At 46.5% G+C, this 18,994-nt stretch overlaps 1 protein-coding gene across 7 annotated transcripts in view; it reads right to left on the bottom strand.

Annotated features, from left to right (window-relative positions):
• Nucleotides 1-18,253, bottom strand: part of GALNT2 (polypeptide N-acetylgalactosaminyltransferase 2) — a 234,758-nt gene extending 216,505 nt beyond the window's left edge. For all 7 annotated transcript variants that reach the window (XR_013170865.1, XR_013170866.1, XR_013170867.1 and 4 more), the window contains exon 1: nucleotides 18,042-18,253. Coding sequence is in view for 1 of the 7 variants with exons in the window: in XM_077149416.1 (XP_077005531.1) it covers nucleotides 18,042-18,170 (129 nt within the window). In the remaining 6 variants the exon portion in view is untranslated. The remainder of the gene's footprint in view (nucleotides 1-18,041) is intronic.
• Between the last annotated feature and the right edge of the window lie 741 nt (nucleotides 18,254-18,994).

Here is an 18,994-nt window from a genome sequence, read left to right as displayed (position 1 = left end):
TGCTCCAAGACACTGGAGACTAAAAAGAAATATCAGTCATACGCATTTGCTAAATCTTAACTTCTCTTTTATAATTCCTCCTTCTCTTTTGATCTTTCTCCCAACCTTTAGGGATATTTGGGCTATGCCCATTCTAACTTTTTTCATGTTGAAAAGGGGAGTCAACAATATGGGATGGGGGATGGGATACCTCTTAATTAGAGGTATCAAAGAAACCACAGGAACACTTTGCTAACTGACATGTGGAGATTATGGGTTTCTGAAAAGTAAACAGTGTGTGCAACTTTTGTAGGATCTCAGAGCCCTGAATGTTCTTTCGGGTTAACAGGAATAATGTTGGTTGGGGTTTGGCAAACCATGGCAATTAGCAATATCTAGCTGAACCTTCGATAAGAGTAGCCTCTAGAACAGCCTCTCAACTCTATTTCAACTCTCTTAGCCACTGATACCTGATTTTGTTACATTTCTTTCCCCCTTTGGTCAGGAGGGCATTATCGATCCCATAGTGCCAGGGCCAGGCTCATCCCTGGACATCATGTCCCATGTAGAGGGGATGGTAATGATTTTCCTTGAAGAACTGGGCTTAAAGAGAGAGAGAGGGGTCACATCTGAGCAACAAAAGAGGTTTTCTGGAAGTAGCTCTTAGGCATAATGACACGTAGGCTTTGCTTCTCTGCTAAGTTTCACAACAGTAAATCTCAAAATCTAGGGTGTGGCCTATTAACTTGGGAGTCCCTAGGGTATGAGAGAATATCAGGGGTTTCCCAGGTGGTAAAGTTTAATTGTTCCATATTTCTTCTCCAGTCCCTCAAGGGACTTTGTCAATACTTTCTAATTATCTGCTCAACATACTCTGGGATGTATGTGCATATTACAATAAGCTATACAGAATTACAAACCCTCATTCCCATTCTGGGCTCCATGTGCTTGGGTTGTTTAAATGAACTATCCACACAGGTTGAGTTAGATTATGTGCTACGGAAAATTTCAGTTTTGGATGAAATAAAGTTCTTTTCCTTTGGTTTTAAAGATGTGATTTTAAATTAAAGTGTGGCCAAAATGAATGAGATTGTGTCTTAATTAGGATTAGTAGAGTCTTTTATAAGCAGAAGAAATGCAGACATAGTAAAAGAAATTTATGGGAGCAAAGCCAGAAGCCAGAAATCAAGAGAACACAGAAAGGAAGAGGGCATTGCCATAGGATGGTGTCCTAGTTTCTTAGCTGCCAGAATGCAATATACTAGAAACGGAATGGCTTTTAAAAAGCTGAATTTAATAAGTTGCTAGTTTATAGTTCTAAGGCTGAGAAAATGTCCCAATTAAAACAAGTCTACAGAAATGTCCAATCAAAGGCATCCAGGGAAAGATACCTTGGTTCAAGAAGGCTGATGAAGTTCATAGTTTCTCTCTCACGTGGAAGGGCACATGACGAACACAGCGTCATCTGCTAGCTTCTTCTCCTGGCTTCCTGTTTCATGACGCTCCCCGGGAGGCATTTTCCTTCTTCATCTCCAAAGGTGGCTGGCTCGTGGACTCTCTGCATCTCATAGCTACATCATTCCGCTGTCTCTGAATCTCTAATTCTCCAAAATGTTTCCTCTTTTATAGGACTTCAGAAACTAATCAAGAACCACGCAAATGGGTGGAGACACACCTCCAGCTAATCCAGTTAACAATCACTCTTGATTAAATCACATTTCCAGGGAGATGATCTAATTACAGTTTCAAACATACAGTGCTGAATAAGGATGAGAAGAAATGGCGGCCTTTACAAAATGGGATTAGGATTAAAACATGGCTTTTCTAGGGTACACACATCATTTCAAACAAGCACAGATGGGAAAGCCAATAATTTCCCACTGTTTAAGGCAGCCCACTATGTGGTATTTGTTAGCGCAGCCTGAGAAACTAAGACAACTTCCATGTCTGATGAGCAACTAGTAGAGCCCCACAGAGAGCCCATGCGTTCAGCATGCCTTCATACTTACCAGTATAATCATTAACATCAATCACAGCAGTTAATGCTTTCAAGCACTTACTAGGTATGTGCCAGGCACTGATCTAAGCATTTAAAATATATTAACCCATTTAATTCTTCATTTAATAGCCCTGTGAGATAGATCACATCATTATTCCCATTTTGCAAATGAGAAAACTGGGACATCAAAAGGTTAAGTAACTTGCCAGGGGTTACAGAGCTGGAGAAGGCAAGATTCAACCCCAGGCTTGTAATTACTGTGCTGTGCATCCTTGGCCACGTTACTTTCATCACAAGAAAGACATCTCAAAGCCAGGTGTGCCAAGTAAAGCTTCACCCCTAGCCATACTTGACTCCACTTGTGAGACACGCAAGGTCGGGGTCAGAAACAGGCAGAATGGCTTCCAAATCCCTTGACGTGAATTTACTGAGTTGCCCTGACAACCCTCCCTGCACTCCAGCCTTCCCACCCAAAATCAGTGCTTAAATGATAGAGTGATCCGAGCTACCGTGACTTGGAAATCTGCCCCGTGTTGCAGGTGGAGCCTGATGTCATTATCTGTTTCCCGGGTCATCGGGGCTCAGAATGGTAAGCAACTCAGACCCTGGACAAACACTAGCCTTCCACAAAGACCTCCACCTCTCTGCAGTAACTTAAAAAATAAAAGCATAAGGTTCTGATAACAGCTTTGCTTTAAAATAACTATGGTGCAACTGGCAGGAAGCCCCCAGGGCTCTCCAACACTGAAGCAAAAAAATACACTTATTACATCATTAGAAATACCCGTCCAGGGTCAGTACAGACTAAAAACAAACCACCTGCTCTACATCACTAGCTCGGGAGAAAAACTCTTTGAAATCCATGTTTTAGGTACAAACCCGGCTGCAATAATGACAGATGACAAGTCAGGTCTGTCCCCAGAGGAGGGAGAAACTTTGTATGCATTCCTGTTCTTTCTAAAACAAAGAAGACCCAACTGACATCTTTTCAGACAATGCTTGGGGATCCTCATTATTTCTGGATTCGTACTGGGGCACGGCCGTTCTGATTTTTTTTTTTTGGCATGGGCAGGCTCTGGGAATCGAACCCGGGTCCCTGGCATGCAGGCTAGAACTCTGCCACTGAGCCACTGTTGCCCGCCCTGCCACTGCGTTCTGATTTTTCAAGTTACCAAAGTCCAGCAAGGTGGAGGTTGAGCCTCCGCAGTCCCTCTGCAGGTGATGCTCCACCTGCCTCCACGGGCCCATTTATAAGGCCTGGAATGCCACAGCGAGGCCCCTTTCATATAGGCCTGGCCTCAGTTCTGGAGCACAGACCACCCAACAGCCTGGGAGACACCCAGCAACCCTCCCAGTCCCTAAGTTTGCTCAGCCGTATTAGCAATTTGCAATGTAGGTTCAGTAGGTGATCACCAGCCCCAATAATGGGCATCTTCCAGGTCTTAAGTTGCAGCTATGCGTCCGCAAGAGGGAAAACTGCTATGTGCAACTTCTTCATGTTTCAGGGAGGAACAGAGGCGAAAGCTCTAAGCTCAACACTGCCAAAACTGACTTCCTCCAAAGTCATATTTTATGCAGTTGGGAGAAAATTAAAATTCCAGCCCCAACTTTGCTGCCTAACCTGTGGGCAAGTTAGTAACTTTGGGGTCCATGAGTAACTTGAATGTGTAAATTTAGGAAGAAAACCAGTTCCTGACCTTCTCCCAGGCATGCCAAAAAGAAGGATAAATGAGCAATGAGTCTAAAGTATTTCAGGCAGCTCAGCAACAAAGCTGATAAAAATTTGAAGTTCAAGAAATTATACCTTACGGAAATATGCAGTATCATATACTCACCAAAATTTCTCACTTCCAAGTACAGTGTAAAATATGCGGTACTAGCAATAATATCCTGTTGGGGGAACAAATGAAGTAATATATATTTATTAAAGATTTCCCATCCCAGCTTCCCAAATTATCCATAGTTTCTAATTGATAGTTTATGTCCACAAGCAAAACTGTCCAGGATGAGTGGAAAAGCTGGCAGAAGTACTGAACATAAAGACATGTTTTCTGCCCTAAGAGCACTTGTCAAATGAGAAGGGTGTAGTCAAGATAAAAAAAAGTCCACAGTAGAGACTCTAGTGGGTGATGAGGTCTCTAGGTTACTGAACAGTTTATGTGTAAAAAAGATCTCACAGACCATACAAACTGATACCCCAGAATGAAAACGTCCTTCAGAATTTGTAATTTTCAAAAGATTAAGGAAATTCTTTTAAAAGAAATGACTTCAAATGTAAGAATATTTCCCTTCACCTGTAAAGAATATTACAGGTGGTAATTCAGGATCTTATGCAACCTCTAAAGCATAATAATCACTGCATATTCCTATATTACAGAAGCTAAAGGAAGCTATATACATCTATGCTGACCATAGCTATCACAAATACTAGTTTTCAGTTGGTTTGCTAATTTAAGCAGCATACATTTATAAATTTCCTTTTTCATTTTAGTATGAAATTCTCAAAGGTATACAAAAAGGAAATGATATAGTGAACCCCACGTACCCATCAGTCAGCTTCAACAACACATTTGGTCAATCTTGTGCCTCATAATTTCTGCCCCCCCCACCAACCTGTTATTTCAACCATGAATACTTTTAGTTTAGTTTGTATCTCCAAAAGATTGTTTGAAAAACACAGCCACAATGCCATTAACACCAGTACTATCCAGTCCTTGCTCAGCTTACCCCTAATTTAAAAAAAAAAAAAAAAAAAAAAGGACTTTCTACACAGTTGATTTGTGTAGAAAGTGATGTCTTGCAAGGGCATCTGCCAGGCAAGTGTCCCAATGAACCTGCTATTACTAGCACATATTCACACATTCAACACCCTGGCATCAAATAACAGTGCAGCACTCACCATCCTTGGAAACCAAATCATGGGATGGGGAGGGGAGAGAAGGAGAGGAGGGAAGGGGAGGATAGGATAGGAAGAGATGGTGAATTGGTAAGTTAGGAAAATTTCTGGAAGAGTCAAAAGAAAGCCAACCTGTCTTAAAATCCAGCGCCCTTGGTCTTTCAGGGCTTCTTAGAATTTTTTTAGGAAATGCTGCATCATCAACGCTCTTAATGACAAAGGGTGATTTTGTGTGAGAAAAACAAAGACACCAATGTCACTGAGTCAAAAAGTGATTCCGAATGGCTGGGCTCTGAAAAAGTTTTAGGAACACCTTTTCCATTTATTTCATGTATATTTTCCTTTTTATGTATGCGTAAGAGTGATATATAGAAAAATCTCTGTCTAATTACATCTGAAAGAGCTCTTTCAATAAGTAGAAAATAAAAATGCTAACCGGCAAGAAAGCATTGTATCTCAGCTCCATTGACAGTGTTTTTTCTTTCCCAGTAGTACATAAAATAATGGTGTGCTCTAAAATCAATGACATCTTAGATTTGATGGAAAGGGAATACTCCAAACACAGGGGGAAAGCAGTCATCATCAAAAGCGAGACAGAAAAAAAATAACCAGGTGTGCTTGCTGGCAGAGAGAAACGGGGCAGGGCAAGCGAGTAGACAACAGAAAGGGAAGGAAAAGTGCGGAAGCCTTTAAAGGTCACAGAGAAAAAGCTCAAAATGTAGGTCAGTGGCAAAGGTTCCCACGATGCAGCCTCATGGCATCCCACATTGGGCTAACCAGCTCACCATTCAAGGCAGCCATATAAACCCTCTGACAGTAAGAGTCACCACAACTTATCCAAATCCTGATAACAGAGTGCATAGTTTATGGGCATCACTAAAATTCAGGCCTTTAATTTGCACCAGCTCCTTAAGTTCTCATAAGGCAATTTAGCTAAGAAAGAAAAACCCTTAATTGGAAGTGTCTAGAGAAGCACGCTTTCAGGAAGGAAAAAAAATAAAAGAGCTCACTCCCTGCACTGGACTCTGAAACAGAAATGGGGAAACCTTAATAGCAGCTCCTGAGTTTGCAGGCCTCTAAAATTACCTGTTCTCTGCCACCACGTAGATGTTTTGGTCGTTTTACGTGAACATGTAGACGTGTAGGCATGTTACCTGACCCCATAAAGCATCTAATGACCCCCTCATTACAGCCAATGGCTTCTATGAAAAGCAGCTGGACACGCTCTCACCTAGAGAACCAGGAAGAGGTGCACTTTGCCACTGTTCCACCTTCCTAAAGTGGTCGAGGGCAATGAAGCTACATCTTCATTTTAATTTCCAAAACTACTATAGGTCACAGGGCCTCGATTTCTCACATTGCCAAGCACAATCTTTCCAAAGCCCAGGCCTGAAGCCCAGGCTTCAGAGTTCTGGTTTCCTGCAAACACAAATCAACAACTCCCTGCATTTACACACAGCAATTCTCGGGGACTTAAATCATAGTGAAAATCCCTGTGGCTGCAGCAGACACCTGGAGACCAAAGACAATTTCTCATTAAATGATAATGTAGGTGGGAAACACTCCACAAATGTGAGGTATTATTTATTGGTTTACCCAATTCAACTTAGCATGACAGAGAGAACAGCTCAAAAATCAAGAAATGAAATAGTTTCATAAGCACATTCTACTAAATCAATCAGCAGATTAAACTGCAGGCACCTAAGGCAGTCCCAAGTCCATGGCCGGAGGGAGGAGGGCAGGTGTATATAACATTATGCCCGGGATTTGTACCCACATCCAAGAGACCATGTGGAGAAAGAACAGAAGAGCCAAGATTTCCATAGAATAAAGGGCATACCACTACTAAACCAGATATAAACACATATCAAAGGTAACAACCTTCAGTAAAGACAAATGCCTTATTTATTAAGCAAAAGAAGCGGATGACTGGAGAAATCACCAAAAGGAGACTGGACATGGGCTGAACCCAGGGGCAACATGTAAAGCAAAGTAAGCCACAAAAGCTTACCACCCTCTAGGCTAGGCTCAAATTTCACCTTTCCAATGAGGCCTCCATAATCACCAATTGACTACCACAACATACACCCCCCCCCCTTCCCAATTCCTAACCCCCTAACCCTACCTTATTGTTTCCATGGTACTTACCACCTACTTTCACTCTGTTCTAGTTTGCTAGCTGCTGGAATGCAATATACCAGAAACGGAATGGCTTTTAAAAGGGATGATTTAATGAGTTGCTAGTTTACAGTTCTAAGGCCGAGAAAATGTCCCCATTACAACAAGTCCATAGTAATGTCCAATCAAAGGCATCCAGGGAAAGATACCTTGGTTCAAGAAGGCCGATGAAGTTCAGGGTTTCTCTCTCATCTGGAAAGGCACATGGTGAACACGGTCAGGGCTCCTCTCTCAGCTGGAAGGGCACATGGCAAATACAGCATCATCTGCTAGCTTTCTCTCCTGGCTTCCTGTTTCATGAAGCTCCCCGGGAGGCGTTTTCCTTCTTCATCTCCAAAGGTCGCTGGCTGGTGGACTCTTTGCTTCGTGGTGCTCTAGCATTCTCTGCTCTCTCTGAGTCTCTCATTCTCCAAAATGTTTCCTCTTTTATAGGACTTCAGAAACTAATCAAGACCCACTCAGATGGGTGGAGACATGTCATCCCCTAATCCAGTTTAACAACCGTTCTTAACTAAATCTCATCAACCAGGGAGATGATCCCATCACAGTCCCAAATACACAGCATTGAATAGAGACTATTCTACCTTTAAGAAATGGGATCCATATTAAAACATGGCTTTTCTTAGGGGGCATACTTCCCTTCAAACCAGCACATTCCACCCTCTGGCCCCTAAAAAAGACATGTTTTTCCCAAATACAAAATACATTAATTTCATAACAATATCAGAAATCCTTAAACCTATCAGTAGCAATACAATGAAGTAAAAAATTAGAGAGTATAAAATCTCATCAAGTCAGTTACAGGCATGGTCTGTCCTAAGGCAAAATTCTCTCCATTTGCTCTGAACCTTTGAAAACTCACAAGTTATTTGCTGCCAACATACAAAGGAGGAACATTCATAAGATATGTATATGCATTTCCATAGGGAGGAAGGAACACAGGGGTCACCGGACCCATACGGTTTCGAAAACCTACAGGGCAAAGTCCATTAGATTTCAAAATCTGAGAGTCATTTATCCTCAGGGCTTTAGAAAGTGGCAGTCCCACCCTATCCAAATGCCTACGCCTGCCTCTCTCTGAATGCAACCTTGGGGGATATTGGGGAGACCACCTTTCTCTCGGCTCCACCCTCTCCAAGCATTGGGGCCGCACCCGGGCTCTCTGCCATCTCCGGGGCACACGCTCAACCCCTCCATGTGGTGGCAGCCAGGCTCTCCCCAAACCACAAGGAACGTGCTTCACTCTCTCCAAGACCTGAGGCGGCATGACTCTCCCACTGCAACGAGGTGGAAGGCCCATTCTCTGCCTTTGGGGCAAACTCACCCTCTCCACGGGCTTGGGTGGGTCCACTCTCCTGGCCCGAGGCTTCTTGACTTCAGACTTCAGCCTCCATGGTTTTGCCTCTGAACTTATTTTTCCTCCAATGTGTCCCTTCTCTGAACCCACCAGTCCAGACTGGCAGCGGCTCTGTTTATACAGGTCCCACAGCACTCTCGTTGGCTTTCTATGCAGTAGCCTTGGATCATGCCCATCAGACATAAGGAGTTTCCACAAATCTTTCCTGGATAACTCCATGTCCGATCCTGACTTTCTCTGAAATGGCTGGCTGGTTCCACATTTGGTTAAATCCACACTCAGGGCACTATACTCTGGAGTCTCCCTTTCTGTAGGCCCAGAATTTTCCAGGACCTCAATTTCTAGTTTCTTTTTACTCAAGAGTTCAGTTCTCAGCTTATCTCTTTCCTTTCGCATTTCACTATAAGCTGTGAGGAGAAACCAGGCTGCACTTTCGACACTTAATTTGGAAATCTCTTCTGCTAAATATCCAAGTTCATGGCTTTTAAAATCTGCCTTCCAGCCAAAGCCACTAGTCAATTTTGCCAGATTATCTGCCATTTTAAAACAAGGGTCGCCTACCTTCCAGTCGCTAATAACACGTGCCTTATTTCTGTCTAAGTCCTCATCAGAGGTATCTTCAGAGTTTACATTTCTACCAACAGTCTTTCCAAAGCATTCTAGGCCTTCTCTATCAAGCTTCTCATAACTCTTCCAAAATCTTCCCTTTATCCATTTTAAAAGCCGTTCCAACATGTTTGGTATTTGCAAACCACAGCAGCAGCACCCCACTCTCCGGTACCAAAATCTGTTCTAGTTTGCTAGCTGCTGGAATGCAATATACCAGAAACGGAATGGCTTTTAAAAGGGATGATTTAATGAGTTGCTAGTTTACAGTTCTAAGGCCGAGAAAATGTCCCCATTACAACAAGTCCATAGTAATGTCCAATCAAAGGCATCCAGGGAAAGATACCTTGGTTCAAGAAGGCCGATGAAGTTCAGGGTTTCTCTCTCATCTGGAAAGGCACATGGTGAACACGGTCAGGGCTCCTCTCTCAGCTGGAAGGGCACATGGCAAATACAGCATCATCTGCTAGCTTTCTCTCCTGGCTTCCTGTTTCATGAAGCTCCCCGGGAGGCGTTTTCCTTCTTCATCTCCAAAGGTCGCTGGCTGGTGGACTCTTTGCTTCGTGGTGCTCTAGCATTCTCTGCTCTCTCTGAGTCTCTCATTCTCCAAAATGTTTCCTCTTTTATAGGACTTCAGAAACTAATCAAGACCCACTCAGATGGGTGGAGACATGTCATCCCCTAATCCAGTTTAACAACCGTTCTTAACTAAATCTCATCAACCAGGGAGATGATCCCATCACAGTCCCAAATACACAGCATTGAATAGAGACTATTCTACCTTTAAGAAATGGGATCCATATTAAAACATGGCTTTTCTTAGGGGGCATACTTCCCTTCAAACCAGCACACACTCCATAGAATTTACTTTTCTTATATCTGTTGCCTATCTTCCCCCACTAGAATGCAAGTTCCACACGAATTTTGTGTCTGAAAAATCACTGACAAATTCCCAAACACCTGAGCAGTAACTGGCACACAGAAGGTGCTCAAGAACTAGTCATTGAAAGAATGAGTGAAAGCCCACAAACGCCTGTTTTCATTTGTGTTCCTGCAGAAGCCATAGCTTCAGGACTACCACCTTCAGTACAGGTAGATGCCGGTGGGATAAGTACACACAGAATATTTCATGGAGCAAAAGGTAAAAATGAAGGAACGAGCAAAATGCATGTGCTCCAAAATGCTTTCCAGGAACCTTCCGACCGACGATACAGCGAGGCCAAGCCAATGAAGGGTCGTGGGAAGCAGGGAGAGCCAAAGCAAGCCACCTGGCCAGCAGAAACCGTCTGGGCCACTAGCTCTGGAAAAAGCCCTACTGCCTCGAGAAGCCCACTGGAGATTTCTGTCCTTTTCTCATCAGATGACTCTGGTTCTGCCACCAACTAGCTCTGTGACCTTGGGAAAGTTACTTAACTTCTCTGTACTTCAGTTTCTTCATCTGTAAAATGGGAGCAAGAAAAGGGTGGTTCTGAAGAACAAATGAGTTAATATCTGTAAAGCACTTGCATTCACATCTGGCAAGAGCGGGTGTGTTTAAGTGTTCACTAAATTAAAATTCAAATGGGTCCCTTTCACAGGGGATCCACCCCAGACCACAAAGAAAGGCAGTCCCATTTGGAGAAGGTCTGAACCATAAAGGCAGTAGGGGAGCAAATGGAATCAAAGTTAATAATGACTGCAGCAGTGGTTCTTAACCGAGGTGATTCTACCCCCTAGGAGACATCTGACAATTTGGGGGATATTTTTGGTTGTCACCACTGGGCCTGAAGATGCCACTGGCATCTTGTGGATAGAGGCCAAGGACGCTGCCAGACATCCTACAATGTAGAGGCCAGCCCCGACAACAACGAGTTTATCAGGCCCAAAATGACAGTGGTGCTGAGGCTGAGAAACCCTGAATCAGAGCCACCACTGACTCCCAAGCACCTCTGTCCCTACCAAACCCTATGTCCTGATTTGGGCTCTGGAAATTCACTAAGTCTCCCCACAGCCCTCAGGGCCATTCCTCCTCCCAAAGGATCACTAGGCAGGAAATCGCCTAGCCTGTGGCAGAGCAGGACTGGCCCGGAAGACTCACAGGGCTCCCTGGGGACTCCCGGGAAGCAGAGGTGGAAGAAACAGCTCACCAAAGCAGGCATCCCGCAGATTTCAGCTGGAGCTGTGAGTAACTGGCCCATTCCACGTTCCCCAGGCAGCCACTCCTCAGCGACTTCTTTGGTACAGTAGTACTTGCTAAGACGCAGGGCTCTCATAACTCCCAGAGCCTGAGAAAGCTTTTTAAATTTAAGCCCATGTGGGAGACTCTATGTGATAGAATTTTTTTTGTTTTTTGTTTTGTCAAACCCAGCCCTGAAGAATCACTGCAATCTATATTGCAGCAGGCTAAGAAAACCAATCCGTAAAAATGACACATGCTTCCAGGCCAGTAATACTACACATGACTAAACGCAAAAATGCCAAGCGTTGCACAACGAAGGAGGCAAGAATTTGAGCAGAAGCGGCCAAGAGAAATTTCAGATTCACCTGCCTGGGGCCAGGAAAATGCTGGTGTTCGTGCTGACAACAGGAAAAGAGAGGGTGAGCCACCAGGGAAGGACTAATTTGTGCCATAAGCCTGGTTTCTTTATTTCTTAGAAAAAGCCACAATGTGGCCATAGTCTGTAAAGGAGGAAAGGGGAGACTTTTCAGACTGGACAGGTAAACTATGAATACACACATTCTGGGTACCACCACACACATCTGGGCTTACTCCTTAAGACCAAGCACATGTGTGAAGGCCAAGGAATCTTCACACCAGTTAAGAGAACCAAGGTCAAGTTCTGACTCTGAGGCCAGGAATACCATGTCCACTGATGAGCTCGTTCCGTCTAATTTTCAACGGAGGAAAATTCTTTGTGGGGCACAGCCTACCCTGGAGCTCATTCAGCAGAGTCTGTTGGTGAAAGTACCAAAAGGTCTTTCCCAAGAAAGCTCACCAATATGGCAGTCTAGAGGCAAGGACCCAGGACACAAAATCAAAGGCCTAATCACGGGGAATACAAATGGAAATAGAGGACTGGCCAACATTTCCATCAATCTCAGTGACACATGTACAGGCGTGATACCCCAAATGTGCATCCCTACTGTGGTAAGGGCATTGACAAAGGTCCCAGAGGCCCCCTGCGATGGCCGGTTTCAAACCTTTAGTTACTGATAATGGGGAAAGGATCCCAGGGGGTGACCCTGGTAATTGGGAGGCTGGGGTGGGGGTGGGGTGGTAGGTACACAGAGATCTCCAGATAATAGCAAATTCATTGAACAAACCATATGGATGCATGTCACCATTTTAATCTGCACGGCATGGCCATATGTGCATATTTCCAACTGGATATCCGACCCATCTGTATGTCTCAGCATCACCTATCCAGTCAAAACTTCCAGAACAAGGTTCACAGGGAGCTTCGGGAGGTGAGGCAAAGTAAAGCAATGAACAGGGGAAGGGACTGGGCCAGGTTTGGATGTAGGTGCAAGGATCCTGCCGGTCCAGCCAGGAGGCTTCACGGGTTTTTCCCAGGAATAACTGCCTCCCTGGGATGTCACCCAGAACCTTTCAATAAATTCATGCCTGCACTTGTGTGTCTGCCCCAGCAGCCTTCTCAGCTGTCCCCACCTCCTTCTAGTAAGTCACCTGCCTCTAGATTTGCTGGAAGTTAGGCAGGAAAGTATTTCCTGCTTTGACACTGGAATTCGCATCATCTTCCCAAACTGCTTTCCTCTCACTAGAGCTCTGAGAAACATGAGAAGCAGCAATGTGAAATTATAGATATAAACAGATAGATGACAGAGAGAAATATAAATAGATAATATATATATATATCTTTTTCTTTCTCCCCAATACTTTTTCTCACTACTTCTCAAATACCTCTTCCTCTGATCCAAGTAGGAAGGGCTCCCCACACACAAATCAGGAGTTGGGGTGGGGAGATTCACAGGGGGCCTGAGGCTTCCACAAAACCTTTAACAGCTTCCTATGTCTCCCTGCCTGCCTCCCTCCCCGCAAACCAAGGTCTGATAGAGTCCGAGCCAGTTGACTCTACTTGGTGCTGGGTACAGTGGCTTTTCCATTTTTTGCTAGAGGGTTAAGGGACAAGTACATTCTTTTTTGCACTGTTTATCAGTCACAATCTGTTTCCATTATGTTTGAGCACCCCGAGGCAGCCACAACAGAACTCCAGAAATAGGGAAACTTTATTTTCTTTAAAGAGAAGAGTTTATATTACGGTGCCACTTGTCAGAGTCTCTGGCTATACAAGTTACGGGGTTTTTGTTTTTTGTTTTCCTTGCTGCTCTCTGTATCTCAACTTCAGAATCTCATTTCAAATGGGATTTCTTTAAACTCCAAACTGATTATCGGTGGCAGGCTGTGGGGTGGGATCCCCCATCACATCCACAGGGCAGACAAACTCCCAGATCTGCTGCCACCCATTAAATCGCCTGGCAGCCTCACGTTCAACTTCAAGCCATGCGGACCTGCAGTAATTACAGCCGTCTCCCGCTGACAAAAGGCAGGGAGAGAAGCAGGGCCTGCCTTCCCCACCCCACAAAGCCCCACACTTAGGGGAACGGCTAACACTGCCAACGATTGTCCCCAACCAGCCAAGGAAATGTGTGCCCTCCTTTCATTCTTCTGCTTACTGCCTATTAATGGGAACCCTTCATGGACACCACAACTGGGGACAAGTTTCCAAAAAGTCAGATCTCAGTGGGATTTAATGTTCATAGTACAATACAATTCCCACATGAAGTAATAAAATCAATCTTGGAGGTATGGACTGAAATAAAATTGCTCAAAGAAAGAAAGACAGTAATTTTCCAGAGATCAAGAAGACACTGAAGGGATATTTAAGGTTCTCTCATTCCCAAGGAGATATTAAGCTTTTTTTTTTTCTTTTTTGAGATACCATTTATTTAGCCACTACTATTTGCCAGCACTTACAAACTCCATTTAACTCTCAAAAAAAAAAAAGTCACAAAGTGAGAATGGTGAGTGCCACTGTGAAGATGAGAAAGCTGAGGTGTACAGAGGTTCAGTAAATTAATAAAGGCCATTAAGCAGGACAAATTAAGAAAGCTAAGTCTCACTCCCGAGGAAGGGATGTGTGCCATTCTCCTTCACTGAATACCTACTACCAAACTCAATAAACTTTACTAGTTCCCTATGAGCATCCAAATGAAGAACCTGGAAGTCAGGTTGGCATTCAAAGTCTTCTACAATGAGGTCCCAAATTCCTCTCCCAGTTTTGCACCCTCATGTTTCCCTACACATATGCCATGCTGCAGTGGAGTAAGATCCCTCATTGTTCCAAAAAGATCTTCCTCAAATATATTCCTACAAGATTATGTTCAAAATTTCATCCCTGGACTGCCCAGAGCAAGAGCTTTAGGACCCGGGACTCCATAACCAGTTTGGTTGAGGAAGGGTTGTACTGCCTGGGTGAGTCCAGTGGCTGGTCAATTCCTCCAACTAAAGCGTTCTCTAATCTCCCTAGACTGCAGCAAGCATAGGTCAGGGGTCTCAGGCATGACAGTGTTAAAGGCAGACTTTCAGAAGAGATCACTCTTCCCATACCAGGAAGCTCTTCACTCTGTATCCTAAAGGGCACTTCACCCAGAGGCAGCTTCATTTCAACAGAAATCCCTTCCCTCTCTCTCCTCTGCAGCTCCATCCACTGCCAACATACCAAGGCCCAGGGGAGACTTAACATGATTAAAATTTTAAAGTAGTTACGTTGCTCAAAGGAAAGACATCCTTGAAGTGCAAATTATCAATTTAGGGGAAAAAAGCAAAATATGGAGGAAGGGGGAAGGGGTGAGGAACTATATAAATGTTAATGACATGTAATTTCAAACAATATCATGCATAAATTGATTTGACACACATATTCTGAACCTCAGCATTTAGAGTCCTGAGTTGCTGGGCCATGTCCTAGTTGGTTTAGAGCACTCTCTCCTGTTTCTTTTGTTAAATCTGCAATCCGAGGTGAGGTGGCTTTCTGGGTTTTGCCAAATGGAGAATAACAGTTATGCGGTGAGTTATTTAATAGGCAGGGCACACAGTGATGAGCCTGAGCTGGGCTGCTGAAGCAGCAAAAATACTAGGCAGGCTCCGATCAGACAATCCTCAAAAGCCCAATACTGAAGCCTGGTACCCCCCTGAAAAACCCTGGGATGCAGAAAAATTTACTAAAATGGAATTGGAGCCCTGACTCATAAAGTATGCAACGAGTGAAGAAATACAAGTCCACTTATATCTAGAAACTAGGGCTACTATTTAAATCCTGCCTTTACATGCATTCCACATTACCTTTTTTTATGCCCATACTTTACAAGCTAAACAAAGCACCTATTTCCTTTAATCATGACACTCATGAGGATGAGCTAAATTTGGAGAGATTTTCTAGTGCCTAAATCCACAGAAACAATTCAGGAGGAAGGCTATACAGTTTTCCTACTAGATTAAGAAATTCACAACAGCAGGCTTCTATTCACTTCCTCCAGAAACAGTCCGAGGGCTTCTACTCCTTTAGGTCAGGTCCCACCACACTAAGTTAATGAGCCTTCCATGGCAATTTCAAAAGCTATTGCATTTACACATCTCTTCCCCAACCGACAAATCACTAAACCATTCTAAGAGTCAGGATTAAATTTTATGGTTCGTTGACCGAAAGAATAGATTCCCAAATCACCAATCCATGTCTAATTGTTCATTACCCCCCACCCACCCCCACACACCTTTTCCCACATAGTCTCTATACGTTCCTATTGCCACCAGACCACAAGGAGTTCATGGGTTTATATTTCAACTAAAGATCACACTTCTGAGGTCAACATAGAAGACCCCCCAAAAACTACCCACCAGCAGGAAACCTTCCAGCAAGGCCCCAGAGAAACCAGCCTCTCCCATGCTGATGACACATGTTGCTGTTTCCAATGAAAGTGGCAAAGCAAGGAAAGAGAAATACCAAGGCTGGTTTATTTCTTTGATTTTCTTTCACATGTTAAGACAGAAGGCCTTGCAGGGTCTCTCACCAGCACACCAGGCTATTCCAACCTGCCAACGCACAGTTTACTAGGAAGGAAAGTTTTTTATAGCAATGCCATTTTAAACGTGACCATAGTTTTTTTGAGGGCTGCAGTGCCTCCAGTGACTGCACTGCTCTTACCATTTGACTGAAGAATAAACGGTGACTTCATGTAAATATACACGGCTACCCTGCATTAAAAAAAGAAAGGAAGAAAAAATAGGGCTAATAGTACAATGTCAGCTCAGATGCAAGCTAAGCTAATGAGGCACATGGAAAGGCTGTTTTCGCTTCTGCCGCTCTAGATAAAGCAAACCTATGAACGAAATAAGAACTCTACAACCTATCTAATACACAGAGCTGGAAAGGAAGGAGGGAAGGAGGAAGGCAGGGAAGGCAGAGAAGGACCTCTGAAGCTACCGAACTTCGGTGTTATCATTTAGAGGTCTGACTTCAGAGCTAAAATCTGTTAATCTACAATTGGTCCCCTTTGGCTTGTTTCAGGATACTATTTTCTTGTTCCACGCTAACCCGCAATTCAAATGGAACCACATCCTTTAACTCAGAGTTTCCTGGGTTTGCTGTAACCCTGAACGTCAGAGTAATGTGGGTTACAGGATTCTGGAAAAGATAACACTGCTTTCAAAGCCGATTAGCCATTAAAAAACAACAAACACCACCAACGAAATGTACACAAGTCCAGAGCCTGACACACCTCCTTCCCTCAACAGGCGTAGATCCCGGCTTCACTACAGTGTTCAATTTCTTCCCAAACACCCGGTCCCTGGAACTGTTTAGAGACGCGGGACCGAGTGCTCCCGGCGATTCTAAGGACAGCGAGAGTTACACGGTTCCGGCAGCCTGATCACTTGGCCCTCGAAGCTTTTATTAAACACACACAGAGAAAACGAGAGGAACGAGAGAAAGTGGAACTAGGAAACCCAGGTGCACGAGGACAAACGTTCGGCCAGCGGCGGGATGCAGCCGGGACAACCAAGCTAAGCAGCGTGTAACACGGAGACGTGAAAGGAGTCCCTGGCTCCGAGGGGGAAATCACCATGACAGGCCTCGCTCCGGGGACAGAGGCGCTGTGGACCTCTGCTCACAACAGGCCGGGGGTGTCCGTTTTATTTGGCATGGAGCTGGACTGCTCCCCAGAGAAGAAAAGGACAGAGAAAGGGGCAGAAACCTAGATCATTCTTCCCGGCGAGAACAGGGGGAATAAAGGGGAAGGATGGTGGGAAGGTGTCACTGCTTGTCTCAATGGGTTGAAAAGAAACTTGGACTCCTCTCTCCAGATCTACATGACACGTTGGAAAAGCAACTGCCTCTCCCTTCCTCTCCTCCTCTTTGTGTTTCCCAACACCCCCACCTCCTAAACTTCCCACCGAATGGGATGGGGCCCCAGCAACTTAAATTGTGGAGCCGAGAGAGGAAGGGAAACAATGCGGGAGGAGTGGGATGCGGGGGGGGGGGGGGCGCAAGAAAGAAACCTGCCAACCCAAAGCCCTTGGCGGTGGCGCTGCGCCCTGTCACCCCCTCCCCGGGAGTCCCCGCCTTGCCGCAGAGGGGCCCGTGTGCGCTCCGGACCCTGGGGAAAACTCTGCTTTTAAATCCGTGGCCAGTGCGAGGCGCGGTCCCCAGCGGAGGTCTGGGGTTTCGTTACTTTCTTCCGGGGAGAGGAGTGAAGGGGACAGCGGGGCACACATCCCCTAGATGCCCCCGCGAGCACCTCGGAGAGGACTGGCAGCCGAGGAGAGAGCATGTCAGCCGCGACCCAGGGACTCGGCGGGGAGTAGGAGGCGGGGCGGCCGAGGGGAGAACGTCCGGAAAAGGGGACCGAGAGAGCCCCCGCCCAGAGTCGACGCGCCCGAGACCCCCCGCGGAGGGGCTCTCGGAGAGGGAGGGGCCCAGCGAACGCGGTGCGGGCCGGGGCCGCTGGACTGGGACGGGACCGGCACTCACCTTCTTGCCGCCGCCGCCGCCGCCTGCACCTCCGGCCAGCGCGGAGCCGCCCCCCGAGTACATGTAGTAGGCAATGCCCAGCACCCAGAGGAAGGCGAAGCACAGCAGCATCCGCGATCGCCGCCGCATTCTCCCCACTCCGCCACCCGGCGCTCGGCCGCCGGCTGCTCGCGAGTGCTGCCTCCCGCCGGCCGCCGGGAAGGGAGCGGCGGGCCGGGGATGGGGGAAAGGAGGGGCGGAGGAAGGGGGAAGGGGCCAGGGCGGGGGCGGCGGCGACTCCTCCCCCGGCCGCGGCGGCGCGGGCTGCCTACAGCGGCCGGGCGCGCAGAGACGGCTGCCCGGCTCTCCCCGCGGCGGCTGGGCCGAGAGCTCCGCCCCCTTCCCCCGCCCCGGGCCGGTGGCGGCCGAGCGGCTGCCTAGGCAGGAAGCAGCCGGCCTCGGAGGCGGCGAGACGGGTCAGGGAGCAAAGGGCGACCAATCGGCGGCGGCAGTGGGGGCTGGGGCGCCGGGCCGGGAGGAGGGGATTAGCCGCGTCTCCATGGCTCCAGCACGCCGGGACTCCGCCGGGAGGGCCTCCGCGCTTCCCCGCGCCGCTCCGCCCCCCCCCCTCCCCCCGGCCCGCCCGCTCCTCCTCCGCGCCGTCCCAGCCGCCTGCCTCCACCCCTACGTCCTCCACACAGCGGGATTGCCCCCACCCCCCACTTCGTGAGTGACAGGTGGCTGCCCCGGGACCGAGGAGGAGCGCGCGCACATGGGCGCACATTCGCGCCCACACGTACCCAGGGACCTTCACATACGTTCCTTGTGGTGCTGGTAACCTAGGTGCTTCCCTTCCCAGAATACCACCTTTTCAAGTCCTCGGTCTTTTGGGCCGCCTCAGACCCTTAAAACGCTTTCTCTTAATGCCCAAAGGTCCTGAGACTTTTAGTGTAATTCCTCGCCTCCAGCACCCG

The sequence above is a fragment of the Tamandua tetradactyla genome, chromosome 2 (assembly GCF_023851605.1).
Source record: "Tamandua tetradactyla isolate mTamTet1 chromosome 2, mTamTet1.pri, whole genome shotgun sequence".
Classification (NCBI taxonomy): domain Eukaryota; kingdom Metazoa; phylum Chordata; class Mammalia; order Pilosa; family Myrmecophagidae; genus Tamandua; species Tamandua tetradactyla.
This window is presented reverse-complemented; position numbering and strand designations above follow the sequence as displayed.